Raw genomic sequence first — 27411 nt, 5'->3', positions numbered from 1 at the left:
ATTTGATCCTCATTTTCCCACAGTCCTATTCGAAGCAGATGCTGGGTGGCCAGGACCAGCAAAGCAAAGGTAGCTCTCACGGAGTCAAATACGATGGGAGGGGCAGTGAGGCGCAGAGGCAAGAGTTGCGCATCACCGCCAACCATTCCTGAACTGCTGCTATCCCTGCCGCTCACTGGCACAATGGCATTGGCTTTAGATGTGATGCAAAGGGCCTCTTCCTGACTCAGATCTTGAATACAACGTTACGCATTCATTTCTTCTCTGTATCTATTCTCCACCCCAGCGCTGGCCAAACTGCCGCTGCCATGCCAACGTGCTAGCGTGCTCTCTTAGGTTTTTGACCTAAGATGGAAGGTCTCCTCCTCACTCCGGGTGCCAATGACTCAGGCTCTGCCCAAACTGCTGCTGCTCAGTAATGAGGATGGAAATGGAAACAGCCATATTGGAATACCACCTTCATTACTTTTGTAAATCTGCATCTCTCACTGCTGTAATCTAGCAGAGTCCCTCAAATTACCACCAGCAATAACCCACTCAAAAATCGGTCATAGTGGTAATGATGCCTCAAGTGCCTGTTGATGCTGAAGAAATGGCGTCCAGGATTTGCGATGTCTGCCACGCAACTTCCTGGAAGCCCAGAGTAATTGACTTGACGCACGGTGCCCGTAACGTAGTACAAGCCGGGCATTGGCTCTTGCCACGGTCATGCCTGAATACGTGCTCAACGCTGCCATTTTGTGGAAGATGCGGCTCAAATTCAAGTGTGCACAGTCTTTCACACAGTATTACATACTTGCCAACCTTACTGATTTGGGCAGTAGGTAACTGCTTTTTAAGCAGTCCTAACCACCTACCTATTTGGGTGACAGATCCTACTGCTTTTTACTGTGGCAAGTAATGTTTGTGACTCTAAGGCAGGCGCCTTGAGACCGGCCCAGGACAAATCAAGCAACACATTAGTCTGTCTGTGCAGTGGGCGGGTAAGTGATTACTTTGAGTGATGGGCTCAGACCAATCCAGTGACCTGACAGCTACGTGACTCTGCCCAGCACTCTGGCCGGGGCAGGCCTTACGTGAACCACCAGTGAAGGCAAGTGGCAGAGCGTACCACCATCACACCGCATCTGCATATCAAACGGAGGAGCGTATCAGTCTCCATGCTGTTCAGTTATTCATCTTGCACTGCAGGAATAAATATCTATTGCCCAGGCTGCTGCTACAGAGCAGTGGCAAACGTTGCCTACCAGCTTTGTGTGATTACCTTCTGTGAAGTTAGGTCATTGAACTCGGTGTCAACTTACCATTCACGATTACACATTTTAAACATTTGAACATCTTTCCATATTGTGCTGGTGGATGGGTTGTGCATTTTAGAATGCTCCAGTGGTGCCAAACATGTACATTTTGTATTTTCCTGTGATGTCATTGTTATGCGAAGTATTATTTTTGAAAATCCTACATCTTTTTGTTCACAGATTGTTGCAAGTATGGTATTACGAACAGTGTGCAGGCCCGGATTGCAGAACCAAATATAGCAGAATGTGATCAAAGTCGTAAACTAAGAGTTTTCTAGCATTTAGAAAATAAACACAACAAAAAAAAACACTTTGAGCTGCAATATATATATATATATTTAAAAAACCCAACATAGGCATAGAAAATGTTGAAATAGTGCTTCTGTAAAACGTGAACTACACATAACCACACCCAGACATAGCTAAACGCTCCGCTTTCACTTTCCAGTTCTGCTTTTCACTCTTCGGTTGGAAGCTACTGTACTACTGCAGCATGTGCCACAAACGACACAGCCGCATCTTTGGAACAGCAACGCACAATTTCTCATCGATGGCTCCCTGCAAAGATGTCCTCCTGCTGGTGGTGGCCGGCGTCCTCGCTGTTGTGGCCTCTGGACAGCAAGCTGTGCCAGCAGATAAGCAGTGCACAAAGGTAAGCCGGGGAACGGGCACCTTCAAGGAGACTAGAAGACACCTGCTATAATTGTGCGGTGTGTGTGATCAAAGAGTTAGACCAACCAAAGTGCTATCCTCCAGTCTGCTAAGTCACAAACCTCCTGGATTTTCATCCAAAAATCATAAAATGGGCCTCATTATGGGTCCGGTGGTAAGCCTGCCAGCGCTACCAGCAGGTTGCTGCCCGACCCATAATAATGTACCGGCGCCTGCCGTCCTGGTGCCACTGCGAGATACCAAGTCCGGCGGCCAGGGAAATCAGGGACCGGCAAATTGTTAGTCCCCATTCCCACACCGTTAGCAACAGTGCTGGTGATTCCATTAACAGTCCGCCTCCCGTGGCCGCAGCACCTGGCAAGGTCAGCCCTGTCGGGCACAGCAGCCACGGCAGACAAACTCGGAGTTTGCCGATCCGTAAAGAAGGGTGCGGGTGAGCTTACCAACACCCTGGTTTCCAGACTGGCAAACTCCTAATGAGACCCCTCTTTTTAATTTCCTGGATTGAAGAAGAACTGTGTAAAGCCTAAAATAACAAATTGCAAGATTACACATGTGTGATACTGGACACGAACATGCAGCACCCTGTGGTTTCTGTGTGAAGTGTGAGACATGTGAAGGTTATATTATTACTGATTTATGAGTAGCCGTGCAAGCACGAGGTGAGGCCGCATGAGGCTCAACCTCAGCTGCACACTCTCGGAGGGAATTATCTGACCTCCTTCACGATTGGGAGAACTTTCACCTGATCCTGTGTTTTTCATTTAAAAAAAGGGCAAGGTAGTGGGATCAGCCTAGCTCCAAAATGCCCACACGTCTTTGGTAGCTCCGGTTCAGGGGCCTCTTCCTGAGACTCTTAAGACTCTTAGACCAAATAGAGTGTGAGGTGGGTCTCCTGAAAAGATGCATGGAAGACATGGGGGGAGGGAAGTTTAAAATGTTCCTTGACATTTTATACTTGTGTCTCGCCTGAGGCTATAACATTGCATCTCAAAAAATCTAGCCTCGATTCCCTCATACCAACCAACTACCGACCGATCACCAATACCCCATCTCTGCTTTAAATACTAGATAGGGTTGCATATAAACAGATCCTTGAACACCTGACGAACTACAATATCCTTAACAAATAGCAATCAAGGTTTAGACCATGATATGGTAAGTAAACCGCCTTATTGGAACTCAAATCCAATATGCTGCAAAATAGAGACAGGGGATAAATAGTACGTCTCATGCTGCTAGACTGGCCTGCTGCTTTTGATTTGATAGACCATGCACTACTGATCAAGAGTCTCAAGGAAGTGGGACTGACAGCGCAGACGCATGGGTGAAATATTTCTTGTTCAATCGATTAATATGGGTCAATAGTAACATGACAAAAGCCAGCCCAGTTCACCTTCAATATGGGGTCCCTCAGGGGGCTTGCCTCTCCCCATCCTTATATAGTTATTTTACCGTTCCTCTGTTCAAGTTACTCGAAGAGAGGGGAGTACTCTTTGCTAACTATGCAGATGACACACAGTGCCTCATTCCCCTAACAGGAACACATAAAGAGGATACGTGTGCGATGAATGAAGTGTATGGACTGATCCAAGCCTAAATGCTAAAAAGCAGATTAGCCTTAAAAAAATGAAAAGGCCGAATTGATGGTGGTAGGTACAGGTATCAGAGTACAAAAGCTGGCCCCAGAATACTCACACTTTCAGGTGGCAAACTGCAAAACTACCACAAAACAGAATTTTTAAACCCTGGGGGTCTATTTTGATCAAAGCCTAAATATGCGAGCCCAAGTGAACAGCCTTGTGTCAACATCGGCATGTAAGGCTATTACTCCAGATTCGTCCTTACCTCACGGAATAAAGCTGCGAGACAGTGGCCATTGTCGGAACCAAGATCCATTACTGTAGTATTCTTTTAGTCGGGGTATGGAAAGGTGATTGTGCCAGACTACAAATAATTCAGTACAGTGCTGTGAGGGCAATAATAGGACCAAAAGAACGAGATCACATATCAGAGGCAAGTTAAAAACGACATAGGCTTCCCATTGACGCAAGGGTAGAGTAGCGTCTGCGGACAATAACTCCCAAATGTTTAGCTGCATCTAATCCACAGTACCCAGCAGAAACAATAAAAAGCAAACCCATGTGGAGAGCACTCGGATCCAACTACGCCCACCTGCTGGTAGTGCCAAGATCTAAGCTAAGCTTCTGTTCTCTGCCAGGCTGGACACACCTGGCAATTGTGGCAATTAAAGTGAACTAGATCCCTAACTATTTAGGACTCAATACTCTGAGTAATACCCTCTCTTAACCCAATGCTCAATGTGGAGAAAGTGGGCAAACAGCACAGAAAAGGTGGACGGCACCCTTTCCTTTCCCATTGGTAGTAGGGGCCCAGAGAAGGGGTGAAGACATAGCTGCTAGGAGCAAGAGTTGGCACATAAGTGTTAAGTTCATAATGGTGGACAAACTCCAGGCCCTGCAGAAATCTATGCATGACATGACAGCAATAGCGCACAGGGAGTCCAGGTTGATATTAAATAAGCAAAAGTAGAGGGAAACCATTTTGAAAAAACGCCTGTTCAGACAGAGAGTTCCCAAAAATTATTTTAAGAGTTTTTTCAGTGTCTTGAATATGCAGCGAGTGCCAATCTTCTGACCCTTTGATCCCCAATTCTCTGTGAGCGGGAAGAACTAAAATGGAAGGCTGTGTGTTTTTTTTATATGTAGAGGTCCAATCCAGATCTGGTGCATCGAAAGTGGTGATTTTTTTTATAGGTTTCTAGCTTAGGCTTTGGTGGTTCATCAACAGATCTGGGAACAGTCATGATGGTAGTATGCTGTGCAGGTGCTAGATGGATACCTTAATGAGCTAGAACTATGAAGAGAGATTTGCAGTTCCCAAGGGCAAAACGGAAATACCCCCAAAAGACTGCATCCATTTGTAGGAATGGTACAAAAGACAGAAAAAGGCCTGTACACGAGGAGCAGGGTTGTGAGGTTTCCCCCGCTCCACATGTGTGGCGTTGGTTCCCAAGCAGGTAACTGAAGGAAACCGGGGAGTCAGCAGCACACAACGAGGTGTGCCGCCAAAAGGTAAGTAGGGGGGAGAGGGAGGGTATTTTTAGGGTATGTTTGAGGAGGCATTTACTACGGGTTGTTTGTCCGTAACGGTCAAGTTAGCTACAGTCTTTTCGGCCACTAACCGTTCCATTACGGGCAAACAACCCAAATCCGGGCAAAACATCCTGGTCTTTCAAAACATTTACAGGGAAACGTAACTGAGGAGACAGTGGTGCAAAATGTGCAGAAGGAGATGCTTTTGCTCTGTTTCCCTGCCAAGCCTCAGGTGCTGCGCAAGGGACAACAGCATACAATTATTAGAGTAGAGGCAGCCCCACCTAATGTGGCGGACATTAACACGGAACATTTAGTGCCTGCTTGCTCTTCGTCTTGTGGTGACCTATCTTGCTCTACTGCTTGCTCTCCTATTTGCACCCTCAATGATGGCATTCCATTGAAATAGGTGGTTTGTTGAAGGGTGTCCCACCTGATTTGATCTGCTGAGCAGTCGGTGTGTTTTGGAGAAACCATTTTCATGCGTGCTTAATCACAATAAAAGGAGGAAACACAGAAAAGGGGGGGGGGCAGGATTGTTCCAAGGTTGGGATGTCGCTGGCAGCTCCACGGAAAATGATGCTAATCAATTAAAATTCAAAGAGAGTAAAGACTGACCCCTGGAACATAGTGCTGCTGAGATGATCCCCCTGGAAAAGGAAAGAGTTCAACGCTACTAAGGGTAATTGGGGGTCGCAGGCGCAGTCTTTCCTGACACCTGGTGCACGTTGGGGAGTCCATTTCCCTTCTTCTGATACAGTTGACTCATGAACCTCAACACATGTACTGGTGGTTGCCGCTTCAGCCGTTCTAGGGGTTCTTGAACACCCTGTTGTTTTACCAGATATGAGCTTCAGCTTCACTGGCCCATGCCAGGTTTAAGAGGCCGCCTGTCACCAATTTACCAGTGGAGAGGAAGTAGGGATAAAAAGTGTGAAACGTGGAGATGCTCCAATGGGACATTACAGCTATGTGTAGCAGAAACCCGCAAACTGGACATACTACTAGTTTGGAGAGAACTTACCATGATGGTGCTCCATCTTTTCACCGGTATCGTGAGGGGCGCCTGCCGTGAAAAGGAAGGTCACCTGACAGTCTCGCTCCACAGTGGAAGCAGATGTGGTATATTAATTACTCTGAACCAAGAGACCTCTGTCCTGACTACATGTCCCTTGATTCCTGTATCTGCCAAAGGTGGTAAGCATGGCTATTAATGCAGCTCCCTCGCGGGCGAACACAGCTGGCAATCATCCTGGAGACCCCTCTTACCCACAGTACATGACGTCCATATGCACCTATAAGCAATCAGTAGTATAGGCTGGGGCCGTATGCAGCTTGCAGTGGGTGGTGTGGCATTCATGTCCTTATCAGGGAAGAGTTGTGCTTCCTCCAGGCGGGTAAACTGCCCTGCTCAGGTCCCAGTTGTGGCCATCATCACACTTTATGAGGGAGCACACTTGAAGGATTTAACTCGGCAAAGCCTTTCCCAGGGAGCTCATTGTCTCTTGGCTGGGTCTGGGCTTAGGAGGCAGGACTTGGCTACCTCAGGCCATGTTGGGGTCTCTATGTATCCATGTCTAGGAGAAGGATTCCTTTCCAACGAGCTCCTGTTGTATGTCAAATAATTGGGATCTTTCACACACACACACACACACACACACACACACGCACACGCACGCACATCCCCCCCACCCCCTCGTGCGTTCTGCAGTGGAATTATTCACAAAAACGAGTCCAAATAAAGTGACAAAAAAGCGGCAACGGGCTGTTCCAGCTGTGGTTGGTAGGCCACAGACACGCACTGCAAGAAATGCAGAATCCACTTTTTGCCTATGAAATCTGCAGAATTGCCTCACACCCAAGCGTTGTGTCGTTTTTCAAGCCAGCTGCTTCTCCTTAGGCGATCAAGAGAAAAGGAAATAACACTGACTCTACTGACACTTCCGGTACACTTCAGATAAGAGCAGATGTCAAGTTCTGAATGATGAAAGGCAGACAGACTCTCCCACATCTCTCACTAATCCTCTGGCAAAATGTTCCTGGAAAGACATTCCTCCCACTGGCCTCTATCCCCATAGTGATGTTACACTGGGAGTGACACCAGCCAGAGAAATGCCACATCTCCTCAAGGAACCCAAGAACTTAAGAACAGAAAGAACGCCTGTGTTGCCTTGGCTCCCCTCCTTCCTTCATCTGACTGTCTGGCCGCAGCAAAGAATCCCAGATCCGGCAGTTAGAAGCTGATAGGGGAATGCAGAGGAGTGGGGGGCAACGGACGTTGGGGCGTGCATGTGTGTGTGTCAAGGCAGCTGGAGAAAAGGCAAAGGCGGTGGGCGAAAAGCAGAAGAGAATTGCGAGGGTCAATGCTGAGGGGACCTGGATCATGGGCAGATGACGTGATAGGACGCTAGAGAGGTGTAAGGCAAAGGGAGTGCCTAGGTGTCATGAGACAAAGAGCAATGACATTTGATGAGGGGATGGTGAAGATCAAGGGAGAATTGTGAGCAAACCCATCAGCATCACGAGGTTCTAGGTTATGCAGTGGAGTGGCAGATTCTGGTTTTGGAGGGGGTGAGAGGCCCAGACGTGGCAACACCATTCTAAATTATTTAATAATAGTGTCATATGATGATTATTTTCAGTTGAGGGGGATTGATATCGCATCCAAGTTCGCCCTAACATGGCAGTATAGCTATAAGTATTGTCGGGGGTCCGGGTGGGTTCACCCCCTGAGAAAATATGTAAAATAGTGCTTTGAAATGATGATATGATGTGGCATTTATAACGCGCCTGTACACAAGTGTTTCATTTTACAGGACCAGGTCATCAACAGTATACCGGGGCTTTTTACATGTTCATAATGCCAATCTATACAATATATGCCAGCACTGATACTGTAAAATAAACCTTTCATGATGCTTGCATCCAGAGAATACACCAGCATTACGATTGCCAAACACTTTCATGACCCTGGTGCCTAGAGTATATATCAGCACTACCACTGAAATATAGCACACACAATGCATGCCCCCATTGCCAGTTTACATCAATTGCATGACGCTGCAAACATTATTTATGCCAACACTGCCACTGTAATTAACTTTCATGAAGCTGTAACCTGGGGCAAGTCAGAAGAAGGACGCAGACACTCATGTAGTTCTATGAAGCTATTGTTGGCTTTTCTCTCCACATTAGAAATGTCTTTCTTTAACCTTTGTTGAATCTTCAAATCCAGGGTAATGGACTTTGAGCAACCTTGGAAAGTATATTTGCCCGTGTGGCTCTTGCTCTCCAGACAGTTATAGTTCAGCTTTTTCAAGCCTGGTCTCTTTTGTATATTATTTATCTTAGGGTTTCCTCCATCTGTCACTTCACAATGCTTTCTCTCTGTTATATTCCACTCTTTCCTTGTTGAATAATGGGATAGTTCCCCCTGTTCCCAGGGTAGTGATCGCCAAGCACTACTGGTTTCCCTCTCAGGGTCTTCTGTGGTGTTCTCTTTCTCACATGCATACAGACCTTTTCATATTTAATTGAATTCTTTTTGGTTATTCCCTTACCCCACCCCATATACATATTTAATTAAATTTGATCGAATTTCATCCAAGAAAATGATAAAGAAAATTTGGTCAAAAGTAAAAGGTCAAATGTTTTTCGAACAAGTAGGCTAATACTATTTGTCACGTATACTAGGACGAGCATCTCGGATTACATAACGAGTCCCTTTTGGCCTCCCGGTCTTCCCGGTCTCTTCACTGCTCCGGGGGGAATTTCTCTGGGGCCCATATTGGTTTGGGACCTTCTCTTTTGTTCCTCTGCACGGTCAGTGCAGTTTCGTCGCTCTCGTCTTCTGCAGTTCTCCTTCACGGGTTATAGGTACCTCTATGGGTAACCAGACCATTTGATGCAGTATGTTCTTGGTTGTGTTGGCACAGTTGGATGGGTAGTCTACCCACCACAAACTCCTTGTGGTCATGCCACCACTGTGATTTTGGCTCCTGCCACCCCCGTTTCTCCCTTCTTGCACACGCTAGGCTTCCATTGTCTCCTTCTACCATTCATAGCTGGCCTGCTCGTCACGGGTGCCGTATCTCTCTTTTGCTCTGTCAGATGTTATGCATCCAGGGTGCTTCCCCTGCCTGCGTGTGCGTTCCTCTCGCTCGCCTTCATTCGGTGTGTACTCCTCCTTTAACTTACTCGTCCCAGTTAATTCGAGGTCCTCATTTAAAGGGGCAATATCCTTTTTGCCTCATAATGGCGAAAGTAGGTTTTCTCTTCAGTCAAGTCTCAGGACTTGAAACCAATCACCATTTTAGTCCCATGTTTGCCATTACGTAGATAGTATATGGAGTTCCTCACAGGAACAGGAGTCCTCGTTCCCTAAGGGGGAGTCTCTCCCGGTGAGGTCCCACTTGCCTCTACCCCTGGGGAGGGTATTGCGGAGTGAGCTCACCGCCCTAGCCTCACAGGGAGTTCTGCCTTGCGGAGAAGAGACACATTCCCTTGATTCATAACAGTCCATAATACATGCTAGCATTTAAACTATTTATCACTTTCAGTGTGGTGCGCCCACAATATACCTGCATTCCCACTGTAAATTACTATTATAATGCTAAAGTGTTCCTCATCACCAAACACATGCACAGATCACTCTTGTGCACACACAAACACTCAGTCACAGTAACCCAAACACAGAAAGACATACACACATGCACCTAGGATCACCCACAAGCAGGCTGCTCATTCAAATTGTTGTGTGTGTGTGCGTGTGCACACACAAAACACCATCCAAAATATGCATTCACGCACTTTTGTAAAACTTATCATTCATACTGTAATGATCATATGGTGCTCCAGTCTTCTCCCCATTCCAAGAGGGGCAGCACGATTCAGAAGTTAACAGGTGTGTGTCACCTACTCTTTACAATGTATTCACAAAGCCCCTCATTGACGAAACGGATCATCTAGGTATCGCCTACACGAACTACGCAGACGATACCCAGATCCTCCTTCCGCTTTCAGGAGACTACGTCAAGGATCTGGCCCTAGTGAATACAATCTATAGCATCATTCAGGCATGGATGGCCACACACGGCTTATGCCTGAACGATGACAAAACAGAGCTCATTATCCTAGGCACCCCAACATACATATCCAAACTCAGCCCTGACTATGCCAATTTCATTATCGAAGGGAACAACATAAAAGTAGCTAAGGAAGTGAAGACCCTAGGCTTTTACCGAGATGCCACCATGAACTTTGCTAAACAAGTTAACTCACTAGCCTCAGCTACTGCATAGACATGCAAACTTATCAGAGCTAGCCAGGGCTTTAAGTGGGCCGGGGCCTGCCGGGGCTGGGCCCCGGCAGGCTCCGAAATTTCGTTTTGAGGCGGGGCCCTGCCGGGGCCCACTAATCTCCCCTGGCAGCCCCCGCCACTACACGAAAAGTCATTTTTTCTACAGCCTGAAGCTCTCGCTCGTGTGCGAGAGCTTCAGGCTTCAGAAAGGCTTCAGAAAAAATGCCTTTCAGCCATAATGGTGGCGCCGCACCTGCGAGGCATCCCTTTAATCAAGAGATGCACATGGGCCGGCGCCACCATTATGGAGAAAACGTGAGGCCGCTGGAAGCAGAGGCCTTGCTTTCTAAATACTGAAGCTCCCGCGGAAAAAGACCTCTGCTTCCAGTGGCCTCACCCTTTCAGCCTTAATGGTGACGCTGCCCCTCCCCAGCTGGCGTGGGGCAGCACCACCATTAAGGCTGAATACGCGAGCACTGTCCCTTGCCAGGCAAGCCTATACAAAATAAATGCAGAGATCAGCACCCTCTCCCCTATAGGGGAGAGGGTGCTAATCTCTACAAAAGGCTGCCTGGCAGGGGTGCCAGTAGCCCATTGAGCCGGGGCTTGTCAAGGGGGCGTGGCCTAACGGGCCATCAAGACCCCCATTAGGCCACGCCCCCTCGATGAGCCCCGGCTCGATTTGTAGTGCCACTTAAGGCACTGGAGCTAGCAAACAATTCCTCTCCACAGACAGTTGCATCACGCTTGCCAGAGCCCTCATACTTTCCAAACTGGATTATTGTAATGGACTTTACATTGGGGCTAATAAACAAACTATCCATAAAATCCAGGTCCTCCAGAACAATGCCTTGAGAGCAGCTCTCAATATTAACAGAAACACGCATATATCTTCGGTAAGAAGAGAATACAAATGGTTATCCACTTCTGATCAAATTCAATTTAAGATCGCCTCTCTTACCCACAAGTGCCTTAACAACAAAGCACCACCCTACCTCAAGGATAGGCTACATATAAGAACCTCAACCAGACCCACAAGAACAGCGAACGCAAACTGCCTACATGTCCCATGATTCAAACTCGCTACTATAGGAGGACACAGCTTCCCAGTTAAGGCCGCGCAGCTGTGGAACTCCCTACCCCATGGCATTAGAGAACCTCAGCCCTTTGTGAAATTTAGACAAAACTTGACCAATTGGTTGAGAGCAAACGACACATAACTACCCTGACATGCATGTACCCGTTGACGCACCAACCTGAAGTTCGACATGCACCTCATTTCCAGGCTATTTGAATCTGTCTCTCTCTTTTTTGCATTGTAATGTTCCTGGTGCTTGTATATTATTACTGTGTATACTATTATCTTATATCTAGCCAGAATACCTGCACCTGTAAATTTGGTTTCTGGACCTATATCCTGCCTTCTACATACCTTTCTACTGTAATATGTCTGATGTCCCTTTACGTTCCTACTACCATGTACCTGTAACTAAGTTGAGCATTTTCCTGTCTGTTTGCACCCTGATGCCCCAGGGTCTAGCACGCTCTACAAATAATAAACTAAACAAAACTAAACAGATGGAAAGAAAGCAAATGGCCCGGAGGCACATGTATGTCACTGCTCCTCTCAGTTCACTCTCTGTATTCCATTTATCAATTTAACACAAATTCTCCACCCAAATCTTCCCATAGTGAGGCTGGGGCATATTGGGGCAATGGGGCAGGGGGCAGTATTCCAAGGCCGAGGGATGCTGCCCCTTTCCCCAGGCTCTGATACAGAGTTTATCCAATCTGTTTTTTAGCCTTTGCATTCTTTTATTTTGGTGGTTTTACTTTTTCCAACCTTTTCTGTTTTTAATGCTTTGGTACAAGTCCCAGAATGCAGGGACTGGATGGAATACACCGATTGGACCTAGATCTAGTTGTCTGCTATGTGTAAGGGACAGCAGAGAATGGACAGGGTCCATAGGGGCAGCTGGGATGACTGTGAGCAGAGGAGGTGACTTTCAAAGGAGATGAATATGTGTGTGTTGGGGATGGATTAAGGGCAAGGAAAGTCAGTTTGTAACATGGGAGATTTTACGGTGTGAAGATGAGACAATGAATGGTAAACAAGAGTTTTATTACGAGACTCATTTGAATCAATCAATCAATTCCTTTATTTTGCCATGACTGCCATAAAAGGTACACAACACACAATAAAACAACTGTAATTATTAACATCAAACGTCTCAAAACAGTAGAATAAAGTCGTTAGCCAACAACCTTTCCGAGTACATAGGAGGGCCAAAAACATTCTCTTATAAAAAAACAGATCTTAAAAAGGACAAAACCGGGGGGCGCTGTTGCGCACGTCGAAAATGGCCGCTTAAACCCGAGGCTCCCGCGCTACCTCTACATCCTGAACTTATAAATCCCCATTCCGGCTGACTGGTTTGGTGTAATTTGGTTGACCTGCTGCGGCCGGGGTCCTGCACGGGCGGTGGAAGTTTGGGCCCGAAGCAGTCCTGCGTTTCCGAGATCTACCCCCTCGAAGTTCCTCCGGCACGGGCGTTGCTCCCTGGCCGGCTCCCGACTCCATAGGAATTCACCCGATTGCCGCGGCTGCTGTTTCTTGAGGCCTGCGCTGGGCGGAGCTCCCCCTCCTTGGCGCCGGAGCCTGCCATCGGACGGAGAGGACTTGGAGGCCCGGTGCCACGCCGGATGGTCGATCTTTCTCCCGGCCCATTCCTAGCCCGTCGCTGCTGTTTTGGACCCCCTCCCCTCGCCCTGATCCTTGCGGCTTCTTCTGGTTCGCGATCCTGTTGCCGCATAGCCCCGCGAGCCGGACGGGCTGCGGGTGGTGCTGTGGGCCGCTCCATCCTGAAACTTGGCCCCCTGCTCTGCCGCCTGCTCCCCTCTGGGCCCCTCCGGCTGGATCGACCGCTGGGCCAGTATTCCTGCTTCTTCTTCGGGCGGCGTGCTTCGGATGCGCCCGTGCTGCTGAGTGACCGCTTCTGGCCGGGCCGGGCACCTGAGACGCCTGGAGTGCTCCGCTCGACAGGTGGGGTGGCGTCCGGCGCAGGGGGTTTGCCTCCAGAACTTCTGATTCAGGGCTGCGGTTCCCCTGCCTCTCTAGACCCGCAGCATAGTTGCTGGTTGGGCTACAATCCACTCGTTGTGCTGTGTCGGATCCCCGCTCGCTATAACTATTACTAGTTCCTCGTTACATTGGATACACGGCCGTTCTGATTCCTGCTGGTGGGTACCTCTGGGAACCGTAATACTGAGTGTCCTGAGGTGAGCTGGACATTATCGACACGGGAGGATACAATCCACCCTTATCCCGCATTCAGTTGTGGTCCACTCGTGTCCGCTCCCGTAGGTGGGGGCCTCGATCCTGCAGAGCACCTGTTTCAGATCCAATACACAAATAGAGTTGCTACGATCATGGGGGAACCTGGCAGATCCAACAGAGCCCCTAAGACCCCTGGTGGCAGAAAGAAGGGCCCCATGGACACATTCACCAATGCGGTCAGTCACTCTGAGCCGGTTGACACCCAGCGGAGCGGGGGTGAGCAGAGCGAGTGTGAGGTGCTGGACAGAGAGGATAAATTGGCCATGCTAGTCCAGAACGGCTTTCTGGCTGTAAATACCAAACTGGATGGGATAGTTGCTACTATTGGTTCCCTGAAGGCCAGAATCGATAAGGAAAGCGCGCGTGTCACTGAGGCGGAAGGTAGGATAAGTACTACCGAGGATACTGTTGGTCAGCACAGTCGTGACATAGCTCATATCAAAGACACTATGAACAAGCTCCAAAGTAAGTGCGAGGATCTTGAGTCTAGGTCCAGGAGGAACAATGTCCGAGTGGTAGGTTTGGCCGAATCCTTCGGCAGGGGCCAAATGGAGAAAAATATGGAAGAGCTGTTTAAGTCCTTATTTGGGCCCAATGCATTGTCCGAACACTTCCTTGTCGAGAGGGCACACCGCACCCTAGCGCCGGCTCCCAAACCTGGGGCACCACCGCGAACTATAATTGCTCGTCTACTAAATTACAGGGACACAATCCTTCGTTTGGCCAGAGAGGCGGGCACGCTGCTCTATGAGGATAATCGCATACATATCTACCCTGATTTCTCCGCCTCTGTCCAGGCTAGCAGACGCTCGTATGAACCGGTCAAGAAGCTCCTCAGAGAACGGCAGATCACATATGCCATAATGTTTCCGGCCAAAATGAGAATTCAACACGCTGGTAGATCGCACTTTTTTGAGAACCCATCCGAAGCCCTATCATATATTGAAGCTTCTATACCCCTCCCTCCAAGAGGAGAGCGACCTGCCCTGAACAATGGACCTCGGCCAGCAGACTAGGAAATGCACACCTTCATGTTCTGGCATTGAGCTATTGTGGTCCCCAAGGAATGGGCCATTCTGTTCCGAGATTACAGTCAGCCATCTTCTGTGAGTGGTGGCGTTGGAGACCTGGGATGGCGGCCATGTGAGGCAACATGACTACCCCGGGAGTACTCCACAAGTTTGGGGTTGCACACTGTCGAGTTGGGGGAGACGGTGAGGGTGGTGGGTGGTTTAGGGGAGGGAAAGGTTGGGACTGTTTGTTTCGAACTCTATGTTGTAAAGTGAGTAGGCCCCCCCTCTACATGGGTCACAGCTTTGAGAAGGTTCTTTTGGGAAGTTCATGTTGGTTACTGTTGATACTAGTGGTCCGGAGCTCACTGACACGGTCTGAGATGCATGATACTATGTCTGGGGGTTGTCCGCTACTACCCACGCAATCCTTTCGTATAGCACTCCTCACGCTCTTGTTATTACCCGTTGGTTACATTTCCTGTGAAGGTCTGTTCACGCTCTGAGGGTTAAACTTATCTCATGGAATGTGAGGGGACTGAACAATCGCTCGAAAGCCAAGAAAGTGGGAAATTACATTGTCAGACATGGTGCCCAAATCATTATGCTACAGGAAACCCATACTATGGGAAATGATAATAAGGTCATCATGCCCGGCTGGGGCAAGTCCAGGTTCTATACAAACTATTCATCCCAGTCCAGGGGGGTTGCCATTCTTATACACCCGAATCTTGGGCTCCGGCTTAAGGGCCATAAACTGGACCCTTTGGGCAGATACGTCCTTGTCTGGGGCACGATAGCGGGCCAACGGATACTGTTGGTCAACACATATGGGCCTAACATTGATGATCCCACCTTTTATGCTGATGTATATCAATTGATCGCTGCTGTAAATAGCCCTACCATAATCTGGGGAGGAGATTTCAATGTCACCATAGACCCGGTGCTTGATAGATCCAGCACAATTGCGAGAGCACCTAGCAGGGCTTCTCTTATGGTACAGGATGTTCTGTCTCAGCTTTTCCTTGAAGATGTCTGGCGGGTTCTCCACCCGACTACGAGGAGTTACACGTACTATTCATCGGTACATGATTCCGAATCCAGAATCGATTATTGGTTTATCTCCCCCTCTCTAATTGCTGGCACAAAGGCATGCGAAATACTAGCCCGCACACTATCTGACCATGCCCCTATAACACTTGAGGTCGCTTTCCACAATATCCCCAGACCCCCTAGGAGATGGAGGATGCCTGAGGGATTGCTGCGGGACCCCGCGACGGTTGAGGGGCTTCACACTGAGATCGCTGAATTTCTTGAAATCAACATAGGCTCAGTCGATAAATACTCCACTGTGTGGGAATCCTTTAAGGTCTGGGTCAGGGGTGCGCTATTGTCTAAATCTGTTGGCCTTCTTAAGGGAGTCAGGGCTGAACTGGCCCTGACTGAAGGCAAGCTGAAACTACTGGAGGACACTTATTCTCGCACCCATGACAAGAACATATTAGCCGACATACAGACACAACTTCAGGAATTCAGTGGGTTGGCCTCTAGAGAAGTGCAGTACATGGCATCCCCTGTCCGGGCCCGCAGATATGGCGAAGGAAATAAAGCGGGCAGGTCACTTTCCAACTTACTCAAACAAGACAGGCACCCGAATCGTATTACCAGCATACAGACACCTGGGGGTACGGTTGTAGTGAATGAAGAAGAAATAAATGCTGAATTTGCGGTGTTCTATGAACGATTATATAGTAATAGAGATACTAAATCCGCCACCGAGATAGGGAAATACCTTGCGGCACTTAAGATTCCAAAACTCCAAGAGGAGACCCGCCTTGCACTAGACCAGCCTCTTACTACAGATGAGATTGTTGAGGCGATTAAAGATTTAACGTCCAATAAAGCTCCAGGATTAGACGGCCTCGGTGCTGAGTTCTACAAAGAGTTTAGTGCGGAGCTTGCTCCGTTGTTGTTACGGGTCTGGGAGGAATCCCTTCAATGTAATATACTACCTCCATCCATGAGAGAGGCGTTAATAACTGTTCTCCCTAAACCGCGACGTCCCCCCCAGGATATGTCGTCTTACAGGCCACTGTCTCTCATTAACACAGATGCCAAAATATTCGCCAAAGTACTGGCCAGCAGGCTTTTGCCTGCGGTCCCCACATTGGTCCACCCTGACCAGAATGGGTTTATCCCCGCTAGATCTACGGCACTTAACCTACGTAGGCTCTTTGGAATACTGGCCCAGGTTGACCCAGGCAGGAACGCTGTTGCCGTATCATTAGATGCAGAGAAGGCCTTCGACTCTGTTTCCTGGGCCTACTTGCTGGCAGTGTTGGAGTCGTTTGGGATGGGCCCGAACTTTATTAGATACGTTCAGTTGCTTTACATGAAACCCGGTTCCCGGGTGCTAACAAACCAAACAATCTCTGATATGTTCATGTTGGGACGTGGCACTAGGCAGGGCTGCCCATTCTCGCCCATATTATTTGCCCTGACAATAGAACCATTGGCAATCGCGATAAGGCTTCGACACGCCAATAAGGGCATTAACCTGAAGGGAGCCACACAGCTAATATCCCTATACGCTGATGATACACTCTTATATATTCGTGAGCCCGACAATAACCTACCCCCCATACTGGCAGAGATTCAAGAATTCACTACATACTCTGGATACACCATAAACAAGGATAAGTCGGAGGTCTTTCCTCTTACACCGGCAACAACCTGCCCTGTCTCTCTGGGCGGGCTGAAGTGGTCCAGCGAGTCCATCAGATATTTGGGTATACTTGTCTCACATGTGAAGGATAGATTATACACTGATAATCATGATGCCACCCTACAGGCCTTGAAGACTAAACTGTTATTGTGGGACCGCCTTCCGTTATCATTGCATGGCAGGGTAGCAGTCCTTAAAATGGTAATCCTCCCCAAATTACTGTACCTGTTTGTGAACATACCGATGTGGCCGGGAAGACTATTTTTCACCAAACTTAGGTCTATGGCCACGGCCTTCCTATGGCATGGACAGACTCCAAGAATAGGATGGGAAAGGATAACTAAACCATACTCTGCTGGTGGGCTGGCGGCCCCTGATTTTGAACTTTATTATCATGTATCCCAGGCCCATTTCTCTAAATATTGGTATTCCAGGGATGGGGGCCCCCCACATGTAGATATAGAAGAACTTACCACGGTACCCACGAACATACAGTCTGTCATTTTTGATGATCGGTACAGGGATTCATGTGATTTTAACCCAGTCAGTAGTACGGTCGCGGCCTGGCGGGCAATATTCAAGAGGCTGGGACTGCCGTGCCTGTATAATCCGGAGGTCTCTCTATGGAGTTACCCTGGTATCCCCCCAACATATGACGCCTGCCTACGGTCGGCCTGGGACCCTGACGACGAGATGTGCTTGGGTGATATGTTTATCGATGCAAAGTTCGTGACCCTTCAGCAGATAACTGGGGCCCTGGGCAGGGGCCCACTTAGAGTTCTCCAATACTATCGTATGAGATCGGCCTTTCAGAAATACTGGGCGTCTTTCCCCGATGAACCCCCTACACACCCTTGCGTTCAGATGATCACAGCCGGAGGCCGCCTAGGTGTGTCCAGTCTATATGCCATGGTACAAGCACACTCGCCCACGCCTGGTCCTAGCAGAGATAAATGGGAGAAGGATCTTCAGATCCCTATTGATAATAAGACTTGGGAAAGGTATTGTTCACTTACTAATAAGGTTTCCCTAAATGCTGGGCTACGAGTAATCCAATTTAAAATTCTCAATAGATTGCACTACACCCCGGCCAAGTTAGCCAAGTTTGTCTCAAGCGCTCCGAGTCAATGCCCAAAGTGCAGAGCAGACTACGCTGGCTCGTTCCATATGTACTGGAGCTGCCCGGTGGTGGCTGGGTTCTGGAGGGAGGTGGCAAATATACTGGAGGAGATCACACAAATCCCCCCGACGCTGTCTCCACAGAAATATTTATTCGGGGACATCGGAAAATGTTCCGAAAAGACCAGAAGACTGTTTAATATCACATGTGCAGTGGCCAAAAAATGTATTCTGCTTCAATGGAAAAATCCGTCGCCACCCACTGTGCAGCAGTTTCTCCGAGAACTGGTCTATGTGAATGAGGCTGAGGAGCAGTTTGTTCTCACACGCCCTTCGACCTGCAGACCTAAGGATATTTGGGGTCCCCTTAGAATGTTCCTTTGTGATTTGACCTCTGATGATGACAGCGACACTTAGACTCACCGCTTTGGGAAAATGTATACTATATGTACTGTGTTCCTCTGCAATACCGTACCATGATGATTGCGATCTGTATGTTGAAGCTCTAGCTGTGTTTTGTGTTTTTCTCGACCACTAATAAAAAGAGTTTTAAAAAAAAAAAAAAGGACAAAACCGATAGCACCAATAGAGGCGAGGTGCCACCTTTTAAAACTCGAAGGGCAGACAACATTGTGGGCGAGTCTAACTGACTCGAAACTAGGATGAGCCAATGCCCCTTTACCCGGCAATGAGCACGACAGAAAAAGAAGAGATGGGCCTCATCTTCTCGCCCTTTGCCACAAAAAGGACATAGGATTGTGGAATGAGACCAATTTTTCCACCTTGCAGACAAATAAGCCAATGAGAGTATGCCCAATCAGAACTTTGCGAACCAGCTTTTTAATTTCACAGACATTTGAAAGTCCAAATATGCCTTCGGCCCCCAAACATCTTTGAGCTGTAAATAAGCCCTAGCTTTTTTCCCCCCCCGACAGGCAATGGTGAATAATCCTACTCCACGCTTGTGGGGCACCCCATAAATCCCCTAACTCAATGTAAAAAAGCATACTTCTTACGTGCCTAAACCAAGAGAAGCTTCCTGCCACCTGGTAGTGATAGCAGCTTCTCCAAACCTTCCCTAAATGAGGATACAACTTTATTATTCCAGATCTGCAGCCAGTATAAGACTGGCTGTATCATAATGGTATATCGGATTTCTATAAAACCAAATTCGCATGCCACTGGCGTAGATGGCACACCATAGGTAAACCAAGCAAAGATTTCAGAAATCTATTTTGAACTATCCGAATAGAGGTACAATCATTTGCACTCCACAACTTAACCCCATATGGTACCCGTGGGATTGTCTGACCCTGGTAGATCTTGAGGGGTACAGTAAGAACCTCACCAGCTAGGCGTGTTACTAAATTCCTAATAAGCCCACACTGGTGCAGATGTGATAGCGAGCCCTTCTCTACCTGGTTATGCCATTTCAAATTGTTCGCAAAGATCAACCCCAAGTACATGTAAGAATCCACAGAATCCAACAGCTGGTTGTTAAAATAAAGGCTCAGGGCTTTTTCCCAGCGCAAGCAGACCGCATAATTTTAGTTTTAGAAAAGTTACTGCGGAGGCCTTTTGCCTCCGACAATTTATTAAAAACATCCAGCTGGTTCTGCAGACCAACCAGAGTTTTTGACAGTAAAACTACATCATCCGCGAACAATAGGCTCCATGTTATATTACCCAGACTTGAGGCATCCCTAGCAGCTTCGAAAAATGGGTGCACTATACTGTTAATGTATAATAGAAATAACAATGGGGCCGCAACATAGCCCTGCCTAACTCTGATGCCAATAGGTACTGGGGGGGGGCTATCCCAGCAGCCCCCATCATATTCGTGCAGAGTTGATGGATTATAAAGATTTTACGCCAGTACCCAGAGAGGAGGGGATGCCCATCTCCTCTAGAACGGACCACAAAGAGGCCCTCGGCACTGTGTCAAAAGACGATTCTAGGTTGACAAACGCCAAATAAAGGCTAGGCGAGTTGAGGAACACATATTTTTGGCATAGGAGGTCTAGCCTCATTGCCTGATCCAACTTTGAGACCCCTGCTCTGAACCCCGCATGCACAGGAGAAAGAATAACTTCACGGGCCACCTCAGTTCATCCATTACAAGTTCTCTATCATCAATATGGTCACCTCCAATTTTGCCTGCGGGAGATAGGAAGTGCTTTTAATTTAGGAATGTGTGGAAACTAATGTAATAATTGTATGGGGCACTGTTTGTCAGGACAGTGCAGAACTACTCAGGATGTAGTGCAACCATGGAAGGTCTGTACAAAAACTCTTCTCCAAAAATGGGGGCTTGTGGCAGCCACTTCTAGTGTAATGCACAAACTATCAAAATTAGGTCTTAATCTGGGCATCTCTGAAATTCCAAACACCATTTTCAAACCCCTTCATTTGTTTCAGGTACCACAAATTGGAACTGGATTTTTCCAAAACTTATTTGGAGCATGTCCCGCAAGCTGGGGGTCACAGTCCAACCATTATTTCACTCTCCATTTAATTTTGAAAATAGCAATGCACCTGCTGTGGGAAATCCCTGCAGCTCGGTAAGTTTGTCAGTATTTCCCCTCTCCTTAGTTTGCACAGTTAGGGACGGAACTGGGAAGAGCCAGGCAGCTTTCACTTTAGCTGTTAAATGTCCTGTTAGATCTTTTCTTCCTCAAATTAACTTTCTGTGGAACGTAGTATCGTCTGTACACTGAGGCAATTGGTGTTCGGTAAGTGACGACACCACAATAACTAACGGAAGCCATCCAGACCACCAGGCATGGACACACTAATTTTAACTGGTCTATCATATGCATGAACATGACATGAGAGGAGGACTTCTGCCATATGGGCAACACCCCCCTCTTTCAATGGGGCTTCGCTACACCCTTACAATAGTGGCACCCTCTCAGTTGCCACAGCAGATAGTACACTTTAGCCAGTGCTGGTCCTGCAGCAGGTTTACTGTTGTCAGTGTTCTGAATGGGAGAGGTCGGGTGCCCATATATTCATAGTTAAATCCCCAAAGTTGACACATATACAAATTGTATTATTAGGTTTTCTCACTATCAAAATTGGTGCAAACACTCTGATGATTCAATGGATTCAATCATGCCTTCTTTGTTTAATTTATTCAGCTCCTTTATGCGTTCTTCCCCCTGTGCCTACTGGGATATTTCCGACCTTCTGAAACATGGGCTTTGCTCTGCATTTTCATATTATCTGATGTTTGTATCCTTTGAGTGTGCCAATCTTGTCATTGAATACTCATGTCTTTACATCTCCTATGGAGCAACAACCACTGGTTGAGACAAAGGATGGTCACTAAACATCTCATTTACAGCAAATGTGTCAAATCTATGGAGAAATTATTTGATAGTATTGCCCTACAAGAAATGTGGGCCCTCGAAAAAAAATGCTAATCAGGGGTTTGCCTCATTTGACATCAGAGCAAAGGAGGGGCTGAAGGGTAGGCCATATCTGTGTCATGGTCATTTGGGTGAAGGCAGCCTTATTTTATTTATTTTCATTTCTAAATCGATCACACAGCCCTCGGGCATCAAGGCGCTGTTACAGGAATTGTTTGTTTTTTTAGTTGCGTACATTTTTCTTTTCTTCTTAGTTGCGTATTTATAACACGCTTAAATACCCAGAGGTTTCCCTGAATTGGGAGGTCAGCCAGATCAACAGAGGCTCCCCAGATCTCCAGCAACTGGTTACTAGAATGCTGGAGAACTGCCATATGCTATTGTTTACCATCTACAATAGGCCCAAGGACAGAACACATATAAATACCCTTGTAAAACTGGATGAATACATGTGCAGCTGGGAACAGGGAGACATGCACCATTATAATTGGAGTCCATTAACAAGCTTGAAAGCCTGTGGGAAGACCAGGATGCAATATGGAGTATTCCTCAAATAGATACGATGATACCAGTAAGAACACATAGAATTGCTATAGAGTCAGTCCGAATTTTACACAATCCTGATCTGAGGGCATGTAACAGCCGTTTTGCCACTGACTAGCCCACCAATGATACTTACTACAGGCCAAATGGGAGCTCAAGAATAGATCATGCCATGGTGCTAGCTCGAGATTGGCAACAAGTTATAGTGTTCCAATTGGCAGAACGTTTAGTTCTCCTACTTAAGGGTAATAGTAAAGTAAAAGTGGCAGGTTCTTCTTCCTCTTTTCCCACTGATATTGCTGTCTTGGGCCATGCCTGTCATTCAGTGAAATTGGCATCACCGATTCATAAAAACCAAACCCAACAAAATATATAGTTCAGTAGTGGGGAATACTGAGTGATTATGCTCAAGGGACAGTATGCAAGGAGACATTTTGGGGGATTCTGGGAAATTGATTGAACAAATTCAGCCCCACGTTACTTCCACTAGATCTCTTAAAGCAAAGAGTGCAAAGAAAGAAAAACCGTGGTTTGACAAGGATTGTAGAAACACTAAACTCAAATTGTTTGCTTACTTGAAATGTAAAGAACAGCTAGATAGGGAGCATCTTCATGGGCTGAGAGGCGAATATAAAACTCTACTAAGCGATAAGAGACAGGCATATATGAAAGAGAAATGGGCCCTGATGCTAGAGTTTGTCAAGGCAGGCGACTATGTCAAATTTTTGAATTATGTAACTGACAGAGATTTGAGGTGTGATGTATCTATCCAAGCCTGTATTATGCCTGACAGGTTGCATTCGCACTTTGAGACCCTCTACCAGTCCCCATGCAGGAATGGGCAGGAGGAGCTTGAACCCTGACACTCTAGTGACAATAACAACCGACTGTTACTTTCTCTGATGGAGGTAGATGAGGCGCTCAGGTCGCAGTCAGGGGGGAAGGCTGCAGGCCCTGATAAAATTCCAATAGATCTGTATAAAAGTGAGCCTGCGGTCTGAGTCACGGTGCTGACAAAAGCTTTCAATGCCATTTTAGCTACAAATAGAATATCAGCAACTTGGACCAGCGCCAATATAGTCCCGATCTTCAAGAAGGGAATAGGGCCGTACCTTAAAATGATTGCACTATCTCCCTTTCGGATTCAGCAGGCAAAACATTTGCCAAAGTGTCACTGAAGCACCTACAAACTGGGATCGATGGAGCTTCCCCACTAAATCATCTCCAAGCAGGCTTTTAAGTTGGGACAAGCACCACGGACCAGAGTTTTAGGTTGGATTTAATCATTCAGAAACATTTATTAATCAAACTAAACTAAGCTGCATGCTGTGTTCATGGACCTGAAGATAGCCTTCAACGGCGTCCCGAGATGGCTACTGTGAGAGACACTATGGGCCAAAAACATCCCAGACTATCTCCTGAACCCAATACAGCTTTTGTACTCTAACAACACTGCAGTGGTCCGCTGGAGTCTGGCGGGGATGCGATTGAGACTCGGGGAGTGCGCCAAGGATGTGTCTTGGCCCCCTACTATTCGGTATAGTTATATAGATTCAATTATCGATGAACTCCTTTTAGCCAAGTCAGATCTCCCCAAAGTTGGGAAGCAATAAAATCCCTGTCTTATTCTTCGGAGACGATGCAGTGTTGTTGTCAACCTCTCCCATGGGGTTGCAACGGGCGTTGCCTTTATGACTTGATTTTGCACTAATCTACGACCCACACACTTTCCCTTAAATTTGTCCAATGGATAATGTGCTGCATTACTGTGCGCTTGTGGATTTTATTTTCTAAACTTTTGGTCTACGTATGTCGTTTTGATGTCAGTATTTTGTACCTTTTGGATCACGCTGAATAAAAGTTAACAACAAACTAAAGGATGGGGCAGCTTTCTCACTGATGCAGTCTTATCATCAGTGATGCCTGTTCTTGCCAACCTACTACAGGTGACCCTTCTGCTGCATGTAGCTTGCAACTTGTTGCCTGGTTATGGAACCTAAGAAGAACCCACCTAAATTCCACTATCTATATGGGAGTCTTTCCGTATCCTGTGGCTCTAACATTTGCCGGTAATAAGGTCTTCATACCACCCTTTAATCCTCCCAGGAACATGTCTACACCACCATGGTGTATGGTGACCCTGAGTCAATCATCATTCTGACTTCCATGTCATTTATATACAAACCGTCTCATGGTCCACTCCTGTTTTTGTTCAAAATGGTGAGGGTATAGTTTGGTTCCTCATTAGCTTTAATCCTGAGTAGGTTATTTGCTCCTCCGAATCCTCCAGTTCTTTTATTATGTTTACCTTAGGCCAGCTCCTATTGTTAAATACTCTTGCAAAATGACCTACCAGCCCACATCTGCTCTGATTGTGGTGCAATCCTGGTTACCATTAGATGTTTAAAGATGCCATAACTGTAACACTTCAGGTTGAATTTAGCTTGGGCCTTGTTATGTTTAAAAGAAGGCAAAACACACGTGCTCAAGAGGTGAACCTGTCCTTTATTCACCAGTTGGCAACAAGGTAAGACAAGCTCCATCATAGCGACCCCCAGTCAGTGCACCTCTCTACCAGATGACCAGGTTGGAGCCTAGAACCCTCCACTCAGCAAAGCCCCAGGTTCCACATGAGAATACAGAAGCCTTCCACGCCAGCAAAGTTCTCATAACGATGTACATGTGAACAGTAGCAGAACATCAAGCGACCTAACCTCTATCTACTATTTACATGGGGACAATGCTGCCTAATGGGAAGCACTTAACAGGCCTCTTGTGCTTTTTTGTTTTGTATGCTGTGTGGTGAACCAGAAGAAGGATTCAGATTATAGTGAGTCATGATTCAAGGTTGTTTATTTAAAGAAAAAGGAAATGCCTATCTCACCATTTCACTATGAGGAAAGTTTGCGGCCTTCTAAAATAAAAACTAAGGGTGCTTGTCGAAGTCCAAATCCTAGATAACTAACTGCCCCTAACACCTTAGAAACTCTAACTAAAAGGAAAAAGGAAGGCTTGCACAATAGCCTCGGAATGGGCTTCTGCCTGGCCCAACTCATAGACATCAGTCTCAAAGTTCCTTTGAAACATATGGTCACAGTTCACAGTATTCTTATAGAGTGTGTTGGTTACAAATACAATCATTTTATTTTTATTTATTGGGCATTTATAATGCGCCTATACACAATGTGTTTTGAAGCGCAACAAGACAGGAGGGTAGGGGAACAGGGAGGAAAAAACAAAAACGATCCTACTGGGCTTGTAACATTGGGATCATGCAAGTGCAGTAAAGAGAAGTGCAGGGAACAGGGGAGGAGGGAAGTGACGGTCAGGGCGGAAGGGCCCATAGGAAAAATGAGTGCCAGGGGAGGCCAGGTGGACAGAGCAAGGGGAAAGCAGAGAGATCAGGGGAAGGAAGGTCCATGAGCTCAGTTGAAAGTAAGGGGTTGGAAAGGCTACAAGGGTGCTGGCCCAGCCCAGCTATTGCAAGGAGAAGGGCCCGGAAGGGCAGGTGCAGGAAGAGGGGTTGGGGAGCGGGTAACGGAGACCAAGTGTAGGGGTAGACTGGACTAGAGGGTGCCTGGTGCCCTGTTAGACTCTGAAGGAACCAGGAAGCCAGTCAAGAGGCAGAAGGGGACATTAGCAGGGAAGGTGGAGAGGGAAGGAAGAAGAGAAAAGGAAAATCTTGAGAAGCTTGCAGTACTTAAGGCTATCCAGCTCAAGTATGAGACGGGCAGGGAAGCCATTCCAGAGGGAGGCGCTTGGTGTGGAGAGAGATCTACCCCCCACAATCTGCTTTGAAAAGTGTCTGATCTGCAGAGAGTTAGAGCAAGACGACCAAAGTGCTCTAGCAGGGAAGTATTTAGGGAGAGAGAGTTGGATGTAGCGGAGGTCCATGCCCCAGAAAGCCTTGTGGAAGATGCAGAGGTTCTTGCACTTGATCTTCGCAGCCACTGGGAGCCAGTGGAGAGATTTCAGGGCTGAGAGATGCGGTCCCTTGAGGCCAAGGATAAGTCTTGCAGTCCTATTGTGAATTAGTTGAAGGGGGCAAAGTGAGGAGTTAGGCAGATTGAGGAAGAGGCTGTTGCAGTAGTTCAGCCTGGAGAGGAACAGCGCTCTGTAGACATTGCGTTTTTGGGGAAAGTGAGGAAAGGAAGGCTGCCTCTGAGCTGAAAGTGGGCCTTCTCTGCAAGGTCCGTGATGTGAGGAAAGATGGAAAGTGAGGAGTCGAAGATGACACCAAGGTTGTTTGCCTCACAGGAGGGTTAGGGGAGGGGCCCATGGAGGGCGGCCAGAGTTTGGGAGGGAAAAAGGGAGCAGATGTGCCAACGAGAAGGATCTCTGTCTTACTGGCATTAAGGCAGAGATCGTTAGCAGTGCACCATACCTGAATAGCAGAAAGGCAATCAGGAATGAGAGAGGAAGAGGAGGAGGCAGAGGAGGGAAGCTTGAAGGAGAGATGAATGTCATCCGCATAACACTGGAAGTTAGGAGAGAAGATGGAGATCAGCTGAGCTAGAGAGGCCACGCAGATGTTGAAAAGCCAAGGCGAGATGATAGCGCCCTGAGGGACAACGCAGGTGGAGAGTGAGATGGTGGAGAGAAAAGGGCACAGTTGAACCTGGGAAGGTCGGTCCGAGAGGAAGGTAGTCAACCAGTGTAGAGCCAGGTCGGTGATGCCAAAGGTATAACATAACCGTTTTATCAGGGTGGCATGCATGACCAATCAAAGGCAGAGGAAAGGTCAAGAACAATGACAACAGAAGGAAAGCGGGTGTTCAGGAGAACAGTTTCTGTGCCTCTGGCAGCTTTGAAGGCAGACTGGTAGTCGTGGCGACAACCACCAGATTCAGTGTGTTGGATAAGCTGGGAGATGGCCAGCAGCTCCAAGAGTTTGCCCAGGATGGTGGTAATGGAGGTAGTT

At 47.4% G+C, this 27411-nt stretch overlaps 1 protein-coding gene across 1 annotated transcript in view; it reads left to right on the top strand.

The window, feature by feature from the left end:
* Positions 1-1782: 1782 nt before the first annotated feature.
* The window catches only part of CD180 (CD180 molecule), a 181900-nt gene continuing 156271 nt past the window's right edge, over positions 1783-27411 (top strand). The window contains exon 1 of the mRNA XM_069627385.1: positions 1783-1950. Within this exon, the coding sequence (XP_069483486.1) occupies positions 1792-1950 (159 nt within the window). The 5' untranslated portion in view covers positions 1783-1791. The remainder of the gene's footprint in view (positions 1951-27411) is intronic.

Source organism: Ambystoma mexicanum, chromosome 6p, assembly GCF_040938575.1.
Source record: "Ambystoma mexicanum isolate Mex_15411 chromosome 6p, UKY_AmexF1_1, whole genome shotgun sequence".
In the NCBI taxonomy this organism is placed as follows: Eukaryota; Metazoa; Chordata; class Amphibia; order Caudata; family Ambystomatidae; genus Ambystoma; species Ambystoma mexicanum.
This window is presented reverse-complemented; position numbering and strand designations above follow the sequence as displayed.